This window comes from Hydra viridissima, unplaced genomic scaffold, assembly GCF_058129835.1.
Source record: "Hydra viridissima isolate aposymbiotic clone 2 unplaced genomic scaffold, HvirCarnegie_v1 scaffold_9, whole genome shotgun sequence".
Lineage (NCBI taxonomy): Eukaryota > Metazoa > Cnidaria > Hydrozoa > Anthoathecata > Hydridae > Hydra > Hydra viridissima.
The window spans coordinates 8,482,239-8,499,198 of NW_028324308.1; the positions used below are offsets into that span (position 1 = coordinate 8,482,239).

The window sequence follows — 16,960 nt, forward strand, 5'->3', positions numbered from 1 at the left end:
TTAGAATATAATATCATAGAGGACGAGGTATTTTTACTACTGTACAAATTACATTTGTCTAAGAATCCAGATTTACTGTTTTGAAGTTATAAGCAATTTTGTTTAGAAATTATGTCTGATGATGAATGCAAAAGTGAATTTAGATTTCTACGTAGTGATATATATCGCTTACTCAACGTATTTCAACTACTTCAAGAGTTTGTATGTTATAACGGGTTTAAAGTTACTCCGGTAGAAGCACTGTGTATTTTATTAAAACGGTTTTCCTGCCCATGTAGACTACTCGATATGATACTCGATAGATTTATATATTTATGTATTTATACTTATTTATATATCCTATCAGAATTTGTAATTTGTATCAGAAACTAAATAATTACTTTGTTACTTTTTTGGAGCAAGCACTACTTTGATCCATTTATAAGCCGTTTTCAGAAAACACGAATTTCAACGTTTTGACGTTGCATAAAAAGTTTTAAAACGGCATTTCAGGGAATCTCATTCATTGCGCATGCCTACTGTCAAATATTTATAATAAATTGCAGAAGTTGCCGTTGCAGTTTTCTTATCGTAAGCTCTCAATTATAGAGATCAGTGACCTTCGTTAAGGCGGCGTTCCACGGAGCGAATTAATTCGCGCGAAGCGAATAATTTCGCCAAGAATATTTGAGAGCATGCGCACAAAGATTTTTTTTATCGCAAGGCGAAAAATTTCTCTTCGCAAAATAGTTGGATCGACTTCTACTTTTTTTGTAGCGAATTTTTTCGCTTGAAGAAAGGGCCAATCAGAACCTTTGAAATATTCAAACATGCAAATTCGGAAATAAACAAACTCAACAAAATTATAATGGCCGACAATAGTACGTTTATTCAGTGGTTTAAAGAAAGAAATGTTAACGTTGATTTATTGGAAGCTTTATTAAATGCTTCTCAAAATGAAGTTGCAATTACGAATGAAGAAGTAGTTGGTGAAGTAGTCGAAAATGAAGAGAATGAAAGCGATCATTGTATGCCTGTTGAATTCGATATAGATAATTTTCTTGAAGCTGTTCGTGAGCTTCCAAGCTTATGGGATGTTAATCATCCCACATACAAAGATAGATTAGTGAAATTAAATGCGTGGAAAAAACTTGCATTAAAATTTTGTAAGGAAGAGGACTTCCTTCAGAAAAAGTTAAAAAATCTGAAAGATACACTAAAAAAATGTTTAGATAAACGTAACCGTATGACTAGATCAGGAGCAGCAGCCTCAAACTTACCAAAATGTAGGTTTTTTGATCAAATGGCATTTTTACATGAAAAAAGTGCAAACAAACTAACGGAATCTAATGTAGATATTTTTCCAGATTTTGCTTCACCGTCATTTCACTCACAGCATAGTATTTCACCATTAAGTCCAAGTGTCAGTAGTTGTAGCAGTGAATTAATTCTAACTGAAAATCGAAAAAGATTAAGCTGTACAAGACCATCCATTCCAAAAAAAGCACGGATCAAAAATCAAAATGATGAGTCATTGTCACAATTGTCACAATCATTAGTAGAGTGTGACAAGATGTTAAAAAAGTCAATGGAAGATGTCGAGGAAGATGAAACAACCCTATTTTGTCGAAGCCTTATTCCAATTATGAAAGAACTCCCAATAAAAGAAAACAGACGGGCTATGATAAAGATAAAAACACTTCTTTTCAACATGAAATATGGCGAGCATGAAGAAATTTAGAGTAAATTATAATATAACTTAAATTATAATATAACTATATATATATATATATATATATATATATATATATATATATATATATAAAATTAATAAAAAGTTAATAAAACTTAAAAAATAATTACACCAATACAAAAAAACTTGATAATATTTATAAGACCAAATCTTAGCAATAAAACTAGATAACTGATTTATAGCAATTATACAATATATATATATATATATATATATATATATATATATATATATATATATATATATATATATATATATATATACACACTTATGATAGAGTGTTTAGGTATATATTATTATTATTATATATAGGCTTATATTAGGTATATATATATATATATATATATATATATATATATATATATATATATATATATATATATATATATATATATATATATATATATATATTATATATATATAAATATATATTATATATAATATATATATATATATAAATTATATTATAATTTACTCTAAAAGTCTTTTTATCATATCAGTTGTTAACATTAATAACTTTGTCTTAATAAAATATCAGAATATAAAGTGTCGTAATATTTTGACTAATAGATGATAGCAACTACCCATAAACTACATGGTTTACTATGGAGACTTTTCACCTTAATTTTTTTTTTTTAAATCTACTTATATATATTTTATATTTGCTAATGCCTTATTTTTATCTGTGTTACAGATACAAATAAATTATATGAAATAACATTCAAATGAATTTCTAAATGTTTATCAAAAGTATTAACATATATATTTAAAACCAGAAACTTTACGGAAATTATAGAAATTTACAGAAATTCTAGAACATTTTAAATTTTTTTTTAAAAATCAGAATTGACATGTTAACAGTTTTTTAAAGCAATTTTTTTATGAATTTCTATTTACTAAGTCTAATTGCCATTCGAGTTCACCTTCTGGTGAATTGAAGTACTCTTTAAAGTCGTCTCTAACTTGCTTTGCGTCTTTTGATTAGTTGTTAGAACCTGATGACAGTGGTTGCAGTGCAGCAGAACATGAATTATCTTGCCTCCAATCACCTGGTCTAAACCCAGCAGGACCGTCAATATCAGTATAATTTGTGGGGCAGTAGAGATAATTGTTTGCTGACCTTTTTTTCATCAGAAAGTTGTGTAAGGCTACAATCGCTTGTGTAATCAAAATTACTTTTTCGAGATTAGCAATAATTGGTCTGCGAAATATTCGAAAGCGTGATGTGGCAATGCCAAATGTATTTTCTATAACCCTTCTGGCTCTTGAAAGTCTGTAATTAAATATTTTTTGTTTTAAAAGAATGTTTTGATTGGGATATGGTTTCATCATGTGCCTTTTTAAACCAAAAGCATCGTCAGCAACTAAAACGTACGGTATTATTTTATCTGAATTACTAATCTTTTCTGGATCAGGAATATTCAATTTATTATTTTCAATTGCATAACCAAGACTGCAGTTATTAAAAACACTACCATCACTCTGTCTTCCAGAGTCACCAATGTCCACCATAGTAAATTCGTATTTAGCATTACAAACAGCTAGAAGAACTATGCTATGCGTTTTCTTATAGTTAAAATACTCTGATCCGCCATTATGAGGAGCTTGCATAACAATGTGCTTGCCATCTATTGCACCTATAGCATGCGGAAAATTCCACATATTTTCAAATTCTTTTGCAATTGTTTTCCATTCTTGTTTTTCTGATGGAACGTGTAGATAGTTTCTCTCTTTCAATGAAGTCCAAATAGCAGCACACGTTTCACTAATAATCCTACTGATAGTGGAAGCGCTGATTCTGTAACTTGCAGCAATAGTACACTGAGCATCACCTGTTACAAGGAATCTAAGTGTTACGGCCAACCTTTCACTAGGACTAACAGGGTCTCTCATGGTTGTTCTCTGTTTTACAATGATAGGCGCTACGAACGAAAGCAACTCTTCGTAAGTTGTTGGAGACATACGAAAATACTTAAAAAAATATTCCTGGTCGTGTAAACGTAAATCCTGGATTAATAAATGAAACTCTCCTTTCTGTAGGCGTTCGGCATAAACTTTTCTTACCCAAAATCGTTTTTTATTCTTTACTTTTTCTCTTTTCATTTGCATCATTTTTAAAATAATTAATTTTCTTCGAAATAACAGCCATCTTTTTTTCGTCAACATGTTTTCCAAAAAGCGCGCTTAAAGTTATGCTAAACTTACGTGGAAATCAAATTTCTGGTTCAGCGAAAAAATAGACACGAATTAATTCGCTTCGCGCGAAATAATTCGCTCCGTGGAAAGCCGCCTTTACAAAATGAATTTTGCGACCAATTTTTCATTACTTATCGTGTTTTTTAAAATCGTCTACGTTGATAACCAGCTTTTAGGCTATTAGTAGTGTTTCGGTAACTTAATTTTATTAAGAAGTAAGTAAAATGAAAGGGTAATGTTATTTTATGATTGAAGAGGATCTACATAAAATAACTTTTTCTTTGTTTTGTTTACAAATTTGGACGTCTTTTTACATTTTTTTTGAGCGGTAAAACTTAAAAACTTTTCTACTTTTACTTATATGAATCTTTTAACTTTTTATTACTTATAAAAAATCTTAGCATCTCAATTTTTTTTCTTGTTCAAAATTTACATCTAACTATTGTTCTAAATTGATAACATTTTATTTATGTCGTTTGTGCTATAAAATTGTCCTTATGTAAAAAATTTGACTAAATGTTTCTAATAATTTTAAAGTAAATCTTTTACTTTATATGCAGTTTTTTTTATTGATTTATTAGCTTAACTTACTTCATGAATATAAACACTACATAATGCATGTGGTTAAGTTTGATGGTTATTCACAAGAACTATCCAAAAAGTTTAGTTATTATTAGATAAAAATCCATTGCAAAAATTTGAATCCTATTTACAGGATTTTTAAAGTATCCTATTGGAATAAACCAAAAAAATAACATTGAAATATGTATTCCAGGTAATGTTGTCAGATTTAGAGAATGTACACTCATCTAAAATTTTTCAAAACGTTATGATACAATAAAGAATGTGATCAAAAGAATGAAATCAACAACACTTCTTTTAAATCTGAACTGGAAAACTCATTGTGATGAATGCTATTGTTGTCAGCAGGTAGAAAAATTCAGTAAAAGTTTAAATGTTACTAAATCACTAAAACAATAAAAATCTTATTGGTCGCCCTGGTATTGGTAAAAAAGTGTGGTCATCTTCCATGATTGCTACCATTAAAAAAAGCATTGTGACAACACATGACTTGGAAATAGATATTGAAGAACTAAAAAAAAGAAATCAATCCTCATTTACAGATTTACCAGTGTAATTTTTGTGGTAAAATACCAAAACAACCAGCAACTCTAAAAAAATGTGAACACTTATTTTGTTTTTTCTGTTTTATGGAAAATATAAAGGTTAACCAACTCAATGAAACATTATGTCCAAAATATAAACAGCTTATTTTACCTGAAGATTTGATATCCAGTATTAAAACAAATTCTCTTTTAATTATGTTGACTGTTGCATGTATATGTAAAAAAAAGTTTAATTCAATCAAAGAATATTATTTAGATATTAATCATAAGTGCATCTGCCTTGATAAATCATTAATAATAGTACAATCAGCCCCATCGTTATCATCATAAATACTCTCATTTGCATCTAATTTGGTTTCATCATCATCATCATCATCATCATCATCATCATCATCATGATCATGATCATGATGATCATCATGACCATCATGATGATCATCATCTTCATCATCTTCATCATCATTTATTTAACAACAACATTTCTAATTTTAATTAAGGCTTTTAATAAGCATTTATTGTCAATAAAACGACTGTATAATCTAATTAGATATAGTTATATTTTTAATAGCTGTCTCTACATTACCAAACTAGAAACCAAGATTGCTGTGGCAAAGGCGTAACTATGACGAGGGAAACACACCCACATAGCTTTGTCAAATCCAATGCATGAAAAAAAAGTTTTTTGTCGCAGCTTGATGTTATTTATCTTCTTAATTGCCATTAATGTTAGTATATATTTTGATGAATTGGTAATTTGTTTGCTTAAGCAGAGGCTTAAACATACCAATAGCAGGAAACTCTTTACTCTTCCAGTTTTTTTTGCAATCTGCCCTTTCTTTTGCTTCATATTCATGAGCAACTTCTATGTATTGATGCAATTTTTCATCAGCTGTTTGACAACTCTTCACTGGTCCACTAAATATATATATATATATATATATATATATATATATATATATATATATATATATATATATATATATATATATTTTAAATGACGACATCTTGTATGAGAGTTGAATAAATTTAATATATGAACTTCAATAAATACGAATTCTCTCAATACTAATTTTTTATTTTATCTAAGAAATTTTCGCTAGATTATTGATACTAGCATCTTCAGCTTTAATTACAAATATTATTAAATTAAATTACAAACAAACATTAACGGTAATGTCACGTTTTAATGGCTTCTTTAAACTTCGCTTTAGTTGGGCTTCTTTAATATTTCGTAGGTATAAAAAGTATGGCGTCCAGAATTGCGTTTTTACATATTGACCGTCATCTAAATTCATACCTCCATTTTTAGGTCCGCATTTGTTGAACTGAATTTCGATTGCCTCTCGAACTTTTCTTTCAAATTTTTTGGGTTCTACTTTTAGCGTCTTTACTTGATCCCATTTTATATTACCTGAACATTTAATTTTATGATGGCCAATTGCATATTGTTCTAATTTTTCTTCAAAAACATTTTTTTGGTGTTGTTTTGTTCTTGTTGCTATTTTCATTTTTGTTTCACCGATGTATTTTTGTTTACACTCGCATTCTATTAGGTATACTCCGGGATGGCTATTTGATGGTAGTTTTGTTTTGTTGCGCGAAGTTAGTAAAGATTTAAGATTTGCACTGGATTTAAAGACTGCCCTGTAACCTGCTTTTCCTAAAGATTTTTCGAAGTTTTGGTGATAATACTGGGATCCACGGTAGTGATATAGTTGGCATAGTTGCTTTGTTGTTAGATAAAACTATTTCATTATTTGAGTGTCGTTTTTTTATAACAATATTTGCAAGGTCTTGTAATTTCTTCTTTTCGTATCCATTTTCAGCAAACACATTTATTAGGAAATCGATTTCTTTATTCAAAAATTTTTCAGAGCAAATTGATAAAGCTCTATGAATAAATCCTTTAAATATTCCTTCCAAGATTTTTGGATCGTGGTTTGAATTGGGCTTAACCTGAATATTTGTTATTGCTTTTTTTCGATGTATGTTAAAATCATATTTACCTTTTTGATTATTCGTTATTTGGATGTCTAAAAAATTTAATCTTTTATTTTCATCTTCCAATTCAATTGTGTATTTGATGGCATGATGTTGACTGTTTAATATTTGTTGAAAACGGATGGCATTATCTTTATTTGTAAATCTTGCGTGGCTATCATCTACGTACCTGAAAAACGATTTTATTTCTAACGGTGGATTAGAATGAAGCGCAATATTGATTGCTTTATTTTCAAAAAATTGCAGGAAACCTTCCGCAAGTACTACCATGAGTGAAAGTCCTATTGGACCTGAATCTACAAGTTCATGAATTTCTTCATTCCATAAAAAATAACATTTATATAAACACAGTTCTATTAGTGATTTTATTTCTGAAACGCTTAGTTTTGTCAGTTTATTTAAATTTGAGAAGTGCTCTAACATATCAAGAAGAATTTTTGTAGCCTCTCCCAGAGGAATTGATGGATATAAATTGACAACGTCATAAGATACTTGTATTTCATCATTTGATATATTCCAAAGTTTAGCTGTTTTTACAAAAGTTGACGAATTTTTTAACTTTGTTATGTTTTTATCTAAGATTGGTAAAAATATATTTACTAGATATTGTGGTATTCCATAACTTGGTGTCCCGATGGTTGAAACTACTAATCGCATAGGGTATGATTTTTCCGGTTTGTGCGCTTTAATTACACCATACATACGTGGCGGTACTGGGTCGCTTGGGTAAAGACTTTCATATTCTTTTTTGGTAAATCGCCCTTTTTTATTCAATTTTGATAGGTAAGTTCTAATTTTAGTAGCAAATGAAATGGTAGGGTCCTCTTTAATTATCTTTGTTTTGCCAATCTCTTGACGAATTTTGTCAATGGCTTTGTTGTGTTCTATTCTAACAAAGCCTGCTCCTTTATCAAAAGAGTATATATCAATGTTTCTGTCTTCTTTTATTTGTTTTAATGCTTCCCTCTGTTTATAATTTAAGTTATTGTTTTTTTGCGGTTTAAGCATTTTAAGTTGCCTCAACACGTTTCTGCGTAAGTCTTGTGAACTCTCAATTTTGTTGCAATACTCTAGTTTTAACGCAGTGGATTCTGTTATTGAAATAATGTCTAAATAGGGTATATTTTGTATAGTTGGAACAAATTTTGGTCCTAGTTCTAAAAGATTCCTGTGGTTTTCAGGTATTTCCGTTTCACATAGGTTTAATACAACATCTTTAAGAATTGAAGGAGTCTCAGCTTTTTCTTTTAAATTTATATTTTTCAAGATATTAAATTTTTTGATCAGACGATATTTAGATTTAACAAACATTTTTTCTCGGGATTTTTCGGTAACATTTTCGACAGATTCATAATCATCTTGAGTTAATTTTTTATATAAATAGTTTTGGATATCTTTTACAAATTTTATATGATTAAAATAACGAGTTCTAGAATCGTTTTTGATGCATATTAGTAATTCAAAACGGTACCTTTTAGTTATGTCTCTTCCTCTTTTGTTATTTATTGGACATACAACTCGAAGCGATTTTGGTATTAACTTATGTTTTACACACTTTTGAAGAAAGATATATTGATTCTTCGATTTTGCCATATTTCTTTTTGCTTGTTGTAATTTTTTTGTTTCTTTATAAAGTTCAGCTCCGTATTTAGCTGTGAAATAAATTTTAAATGACGACATCTTGTATGAGAGTTGAATAAATTTAATATATGAACTTCAATAAATACGAATTCTCTCAATACTAATTTTTTATTTTATCTAAGAAATTTTCGCTAGATTATTGATACTAGCATCTTCAGCTTTAATTACAAATATTATTAAATTAAATTACAAACAAACATTAACGGTAATGTCACGTTTTAATGGCTTCTTTAAACTTCGCTTTAGTTGGGCTTCTTTAATATTTCGTAGGTATAAAAAGTATGGCGTCCAGAATTGCGTTTTTACATATTGACCGTCATCTAAATTCATACCTCCATTTTTAGGTCCGCATTTGTTGAACTGAATTTCGATTGCCTCTCGAACTTTTCTTTCAAATTTTTTGGGTTCTACTTTTAGCGTCTTTACTTGATCCCATTTTATATTACCTGAACATTTAATTTTATGATGGCCAATTGCATATTGTTCTAATTTTTCTTCAAAAACATTTTTTTGGTGTTGTTTTGTTCTTGTTGCTATTTTCATTTTTGTTTCACCGATGTATTTTTGTTTACACTCGCATTCTATTAGGTATACTCCGGGATGGCTATTTGATGGTAGTTTTGTTTTGTTGCGCGAAGTTAGTAAAGATTTAAGATTTGCACTGGATTTAAAGACTGCCCTGTAACCTGCTTTTCCTAAAGATTTTTCGAAGTTTTGGTGATAATACTGGGATCCACGGTAGTGATATAGTTGGCATAGTTGCTTTGTTGTTAGATAAAACTATTTCATTATTTGAGTGTCGTTTTTTTATAACAATATTTGCAAGGTCTTGTAATTTCTTCTTTTCGTATCCATTTTCAGCAAACACATTTATTAGGAAATCGATTTCTTTATTCAAAAATTTTTCAGAGCAAATTGATAAAGCTCTATGAATAAATCCTTTAAATATTCCTTCCAAGATTTTTGGATCTTGGTTTGAATTGGGCTTAACCTGAATATTTGTTATTGCTTTTTTTCGATGTATGTTAAAATCATATTTACCTTTTTGATTATTCGTTATTTGGATGTCTAAAAAATTTAATCTTTTATTTTCATCTTCCAATTCAATTGTGTATTTGATGGCATGATGTTGACTGTTTAATATTTGTTGAAAACGGATGGCATTATCTTTATTTGTAAATCTTGCGTGGCTATCATCTACGTACCTGAAAAACGATTTTATTTCTAACGGTGGATTAGAATGAAGCGCAATATTGATTGCTTTATTTTCAAAAAATTGCAGGAAACCTTCCGCAAGTACTACCATGAGTGAAAGTCCTATTGGACCTGAATCTACAAGTTCATGAATTTCTTCATTCCATAAAAAATAACATTTATATAAACACAGTTCTATTAGTGATTTTATTTCTGAAACGCTTAGTTTTGTCAGTTTATTTAAATTTGAGAAGTGCTCTAACATATCAAGAAGAATTTTTGTAGCCTCTCCCAGAGGAATTGATGGATATAAATTGACAACGTCATAAGATACTTGTATTTCATCATTAAATGTTCAGGTAATATAAAATGGGATCAAGTAAAGACGCTAAAAGTAGAACCCAAAAAATTTGAAAGAAAAGTTCGAGAGGCAATCGAAATTCAGTTCAACAAATGCGGACCTAAAAATGGAGGTATGAATTTAGATGACGGTCAATATGTAAAAACGCAATTCTGGACGCCATACTTTTTATACCTACGAAATATTAAAGAAGCCCAACTAAAGCGAAGTTTAAAGAAGCCATTAAAACGTGACATTACCGTTAATGTTTGTTTGTAATTTAATTTAATAATATTTGTAATTAAAGCTGAAGATGCTAGTATCAATAATCTAGCGAAAATTTCTTAGATAAAATAAAAAATTAGTATTGAGAGAATTCGTATTTATTGAAGTTCATATATTAAATTTATTCAACTCTCATACAAGATGTCGTCATTTAAAATTTATTTCACAGCTAAATACGGAGCTGAACTTTATAAAGAAACAAAAAAATTACAACAAGCAAAAAGAAATATGGCAAAATCGAAGAATCAATATATCTTTCTTCAAAAGTGTGTAAAACATAAGTTAATACCAAAATCGCTTCGAGTTGTATGTCCAATAAATAACAAAAGAGGAAGAGACATAACTAAAAGGTACCGTTTTGAATTACTAATATGCATCAAAAACGATTCTAGAACTCGTTATTTTAATCATATAAAATTTGTAAAAGATATCCAAAACTATTTATATAAAAAATTAACTCAAGATGATTATGAATCTGTCGAAAATGTTACCGAAAAATCCCGAGAAAAAATGTTTGTTAAATCTAAATATCGTCTGATCAAAAAATTTAATATCTTGAAAAATATAAATTTAAAAGAAAAAGCTGAGACTCCTTCAATTCTTAAAGATGTTGTATTAAACCTATGTGAAACGGAAATACCTGAAAACCACAGGAATCTTTTAGAACTAGGACCAAAATTTGTTCCAACTATACAAAATATACCCTATTTAGACATTATTTCAATAACAGAATCCACTGCGTTAAAACTAGAGTATTGCAACAAAATTGAGAGTTCACAAGACTTACGCAGAAACGTGTTGAGGCAACTTAAAATGCTTAAACCGCAAAAAAACAATAACTTAAATTATAAACAGAGGGAAGCATTAAAACAAATAAAAGAAGACAGAAACATTGATATATACTCTTTTGATAAAGGAGCAGGCTTTGTTAGAATAGAACACAACAAAGCCATTGACAAAATTCGTCAAGAGATTGGCAAAACAAAGATAATTAAAGAGGACCCTACCATTTCATTTGCTACTAAAATTAGAACTTACCTATCAAAATTGAATAAAAAAGGGCGATTTACCAAAAAAGAATATGAAAGTCTTTACCCAAGCGACCCAGTACCGCCACGTATGTATGGTGTAATTAAAGCGCACAAACCGGAAAAATCATACCCTATGCGATTAGTAGTTTCAACCATCGGGACACCAAGTTATGGAATACCACAATATCTAGTAAATATATTTTTACCAATCTTAGATAAAAACATAACAAAGTTAAAAAATTCGTCAACTTTTGTAAAAACAGCTAAACTTTGGAATATATCAAATGATGAAATACAAGTATCTTATGACGTTGTCAATTTATATCCATCAATTCCTCTGGGAGAGGCTACAAAAATTCTTCTTGATATGTTAGAGCACTTCTCAAATTTAAATAAACTGACAAAACTAAGCGTTTCAGAAATAAAATCACTAATAGAACTGTGTTTATATAAATGTTATTTTTTATGGAATGAAGAAATTCATGAACTTGTAGATTCAGGTCCAATAGGACTTTCACTCATGGTAGTACTTGCGGAAGGTTTCCTGCAATTTTTTGAAAATAAAGCAATCAATATTGCGCTTCATTCTAATCCACCGTTAGAAATAAAATCGTTTTTCAGGTACGTAGATGATAGCCACGCAAGATTTACAAATAAAGATAATGCCATCCGTTTTCAACAAATATTAAACAGTCAACATCATGCCATCAAATACACAATTGAATTGGAAGATGAAAATAAAAGATTAAATTTTTTAGACATCCAAATAACGAATAATCAAAAAGGTAAATATGATTTTAACATACATCGAAAAAAAGCAATAACAAATATTCAGGTTAAGCCCAATTCAAACCACGATCCAAAAATCTTGGAAGGAATATTTAAAGGATTTATTCATAGAGCTTTATCAATTTGCTCTGAAAAATTTTTGAATAAAGAAATCGATTTCCTAATAAATGTGTTTGCTGAAAATGGATACGAAAAGAAGAAATTACAAGACCTTGCAAATATTGTTATAAAAAAACGACACTCAAATAATGAAATAGTTTTATCTAACAACAAAGCAACTATGCCAACTATATCACTACCGTGGATCCCAGTATTATCACCAAAACTTCGAAAAATCTTTAGGAAAAGCAGGTTACAGGGCAGTCTTTAAATCCAGTGCAAATCTTAAATCTTTACTAACTTCGCGCAACAAAACAAAACTACCATCAAATAGCCATCCCGGAGTATACCTAATAGAATGCGAGTGTAAACAAAAATACATCGGTGAAACAAAAATGAAAATAGCAACAAGAACAAAACAACACCAAAAAAATGTTTTTGAAGAAAAATTAGAACAATATGCAATTGGCCATCATAAAATTAAATGTTCAGGTAATATAAAATGGGATCAAGTAAAGACGCTAAAAGTAGAACCCAAAAAATTTGAAAGAAAAGTTCGAGAGGCAATCGAAATTCAGTTCAACAAATGCGGACCTAAAAATGGAGGTATGAATTTAGATGACGGTCAATATGTAAAAACGCAATTCTGGACGCCATACTTTTTATACCTACGAAATATTAAAGAAGCCCAACTAAAGCGAAGTTTAAAGAAGCCATTAAAACGTGACATTACCGTTAATGTTTGTTTGTAATTTAATTTAATAATATTTGTAATTAAAGCTGAAGATGCTAGTATCAATAATCTAGCGAAAATTTCTTAGATAAAATAAAAAATTAGTATTGAGAGAATTCGTATTTATTGAAGTTCATATATTATATATATATATATATATATATATATATATATATATATATATATATATATATATATATATATATATATATATATATATATATATATATATTATAGTTGAGCTTTTACCGACTTTTAAATTTACCGGTAAAACGGTAAAAATATCAAAATTTACCGGTAAAATCGGTAAAAAATAAAAAGGCATATACAGAAGACCATAAAATGCAGTAATAAGTAAATAAAACACATTAATGTTAGGTTTGAGATTTATTTTTGGATAAAAAATGAGCTTTGAGAAAACAAAGTGTATCAAGTAAGTCGTCACTCATTCTGCATCGAATTTTTGTCACAAATAATCCAGCGACAGAAAAGACTCGCTCAGATTCGACACTTGTTGGTGGGATGGTTTCTAGTGCATTGAACAAAAAGTTCAAGGTTTGCAGTTCTCTTTCCGGTCGCTTCATAGACCAACATTTCTTTTGAAATGGCCTTGAATTCGTCGTTTGAATTGTGTCGCTGTTTTTTGGCCGAATGCTGAATTGCTTCCTCGAGTTCCTCTTCAAGAGAAAGTGGATTTTCGTCAAGAGTTTCTGAGCCATGCACTTCTTGAATAAACTCCAGGTCATCTGGATTTGTTGGAAAAAGCCTAGACAGCAATTTTTTGCGGTCTTTTGAAGTACAGACTTCGGAGGCATATTGAAAATTTTATGCTCTTCAATGTCGGGCAAGCATTCTGGATTGGAAAGATATCTGTACAAGCTTACAAGATTGCTCTGCCTTCTCTCTTCAAAACGTCTCAAAATTGCACTCTTCATTGCAATTCAAAGAGGTGAATCTTATTGTTTCAGCCTGTTCACAAGAAACTTGAAAATTCCTTCACAGTAAGAAGAGTTGCATTTTGTCGGCAAAGTGCTTCTGCTGCTAATTTTACTGGTTCAAGAGCAGCAACAATGTCGGATAAAATGTCTTCTTCATCATCACTGCAAATCAAATGTGGAGAAATGTCCTTCAATACTTTTCTGATTGAATGTTTGACTTTGAGGAACTGTTGAATCATTGATAGCAGACTGTTCCATCTTGCTCTGCAGTCAAGGATAAGTGAAACCTCTTTTCCGTGCTCTTTCTTAATTTCTTCTTGAAGGACGTCATTTTTGACGGGCGATTTTCGAAATAACTTGACAATTTTTCTGACTTTTGTGATGACAGATTGCAAGTGAACTTTCACTTTCGGAATGGGAATGTTTTCATCCATGGCGGCACCAAGAAAACTGACTTCGATGTCAGATTCAGATTCGTCACTGCTGACTTCGTCGTCGTCGCTTGTTTCTTCAAATGAGTTTTGTTGGATTTGTTGAGAAGGCTTCTCGTACAGCACTTCTTGAACGGCCAAGTGCATTCCGTGGGTATAACAAGTTTGATGCTCGGTTGGAACCAGTTTTCCGAACTTAACCATCATGGAAGCTCCGTCAGTAACTGAGCAGACAATGCTGTCGCCTAGTTTCAACCCAAATTCTGCCACTTTTTCAGTGACAACAGCTGCAGCTTTTTCAGCCGGCAGAGATCCGGAAATTCGAGTCAAGCCCAAATTCCGGTGATTGTTTTTTTGATGAATATTAATATTCATGTACCTTCGATTTTTCAAAGAAGTGTACTCATCCAGTGTAACTGAAAAGCGTTTTCCCATTGTCACTAAAGAATTGAAAGTGTTTTTAAGGTCATTTCTTACGCCAGTTGGAAACTTTTTAACTGACTGGATTGCTTGTTTGTGATTTTTTGGGAAATCATAACCTTTTTCAGACATTGCAGATCGAATGAAAGAGCTGTTAACAATGGCATTGAAACTAAATCCATCCAGTGCTCTAAGTCTTGAAATCACTTCTTCAACTGATTGCTTTTGAAAAAAAGTTGAAATCTTAGGCCTTTTTGATTTTGATGCAGCTTTTGGTGTCACTTTTTCCTGTGTTTCCTTTTTGACTTCATGTTTCTTGTCTAAGTGATACCACATTCCAGTTGTGGAACTTGTGTATTGACTTGTATTTCCACAAATTTTGCAAGTAACTGTTTTCCCTTTGTTTAAGGTGTAGTGTTTCCAAGCGTCCGACATTTTGCCAAAACGCAAATCAAATTTAGTGATAAAGACCACAATAAATATGAATGATGAAGACATCGCAATGACATCGCAAATGACGGTCGCTTTTTTGTAACGGTGAAAAAAAAAGAAAAAAAAAATCATCTAGAAAAAAACAAAAACTATTAAAAGTAAAAAAGAAAAAAATATATATATATTAAAGAATAAATGAAAGCATTAACAAAATTAAGCCAAAAGTAAAAAAAAGAAAAAAAAATGTCAATCAAATACAACAAAAAGACATCTTTAAATTAAAATGTATGAAAAAAAAAAAAGAAGTTAAACGCTAAACAAAGTTAAGAAAAACATGGAACGTTTTTATAAATTCGAAAAGTCGAAGATGTAACAAAAATATATACTTTTTAAAATTTATTTCTATGTTTAAATGTTGTGTAATTTTATTTTTTCTGTGATTTTGTCCCTATTTTTATGTTTTATAACTATTTGTAAATGACCGTGGATGTAATATCGTTTTCCAAAATACATTGATTGATAAATGTCACAAGAAAGTAAAAACGTTTTTCTTAAAGTGTTTAGACAAAACTAAACCAACAAAATCACTTTTCAAGCATAAGAAACAACAGCTTTGTTGACAGGAAAATGAAAATTAAATTTTTAATTAAATTTTTAATTTATTGGTTGAGCCATTTCAAGCATTCTAAAACATTTTCAAGCATCCTTCAACGTTATTAAAAAAACAATACTTGCCGAAATTTACCGACATCATTTTACCGGTAAATCGGTAAAACAATTTTACCGATTTACCGGTAAATTTTCGGTAAAAGCTCAACCCTAATATATATATATATATATATATATATATATATATATATATATATATATATATATATATATATATATATATATATATATATATATATATATATATATATATATATATATATATACACACCTTGTACAGAAAGTTTAAACGCACTTGTTTTTTTAACGTCGATAATTCTTTTAAGAAATGATAACCCGATAAATTGATGAGATATGGTCCGAATTTTTTATGTTTATTTTTACTAATGGTTTAATTTATCGATTTAGAGAAAAAAAAAATATAAGGACACCATAAAGAAGGTAGAGGGTGATGAGAAAATTAACGGAGCAATTAAGTCCTTTCAATTTTTTGAAATAAAGTTTAAACGCACTTTGGTTGGAAAACTCGTAACTCTAATTAATTGATTGATTTTTTCTTGCAGTCTTTCGCATTTTTATCACTCAACAGCCTGCTATCGTTAGCATATTGTACTTGCATCTTTATTCTTATTTTATTTTGCAAAAAAAACTGCGTCTACGATTTGATTCAACCTTCAGCCATTTTCAACTGATAAAACTTTGTCAAAAGATCATATTTTCATGGGTAAAAGAGCTGTCTCATCGAAAATCAAATGGCAAGTCATTGGCATGCATAAAATGAAAATGAGCAATCGACAAATTGGCAAACATTTGAATATTTCTGAATTCAGCGTTCGTACAACAATAAAAAATTACTTATCGACTAGTAGTGTCAATGATAAACCTCGTATTAGGCGCCCGAA

The 16,960-nt window shown here is 29.7% G+C and overlaps 2 protein-coding genes and 2 pseudogenes across 2 annotated transcripts; 3 read left to right on the forward strand and 1 right to left on the reverse strand.

Moving 5' to 3' along the window:
* The first annotated feature begins 628 nt into the window (after positions 1-628).
* On the forward strand, positions 629-1,725 carry LOC149883856 (uncharacterized). The gene has a single exon (XM_090098844.1). The coding sequence runs from the start codon at positions 848-850 to the stop codon at positions 1,718-1,720; it is 873 nt and encodes a 290-aa protein (XP_089954970.1). The 5' UTR covers positions 629-847; the 3' UTR covers positions 1,721-1,725.
* A 3,019-nt stretch (positions 1,726-4,744) lies between these two features.
* On the forward strand, positions 4,745-5,963 carry LOC149883857 (uncharacterized; annotated as a pseudogene).
* A 4,280-nt stretch (positions 5,964-10,243) lies between these two features.
* Positions 10,244-13,281, forward strand: LOC149883858 (uncharacterized). The gene has a single exon (XM_090099193.1). The coding sequence runs from the start codon at positions 10,658-10,660 to the stop codon at positions 12,704-12,706; it is 2,049 nt and encodes a 682-aa protein (XP_089955319.1). The 5' UTR covers positions 10,244-10,657; the 3' UTR covers positions 12,707-13,281.
* Positions 13,282-13,498: 217 nt separating this feature from the next.
* LOC149883859 (uncharacterized) lies at positions 13,499-15,562 on the reverse strand (annotated as a pseudogene).
* Between the last annotated feature and the right edge of the window lie 1,398 nt (positions 15,563-16,960).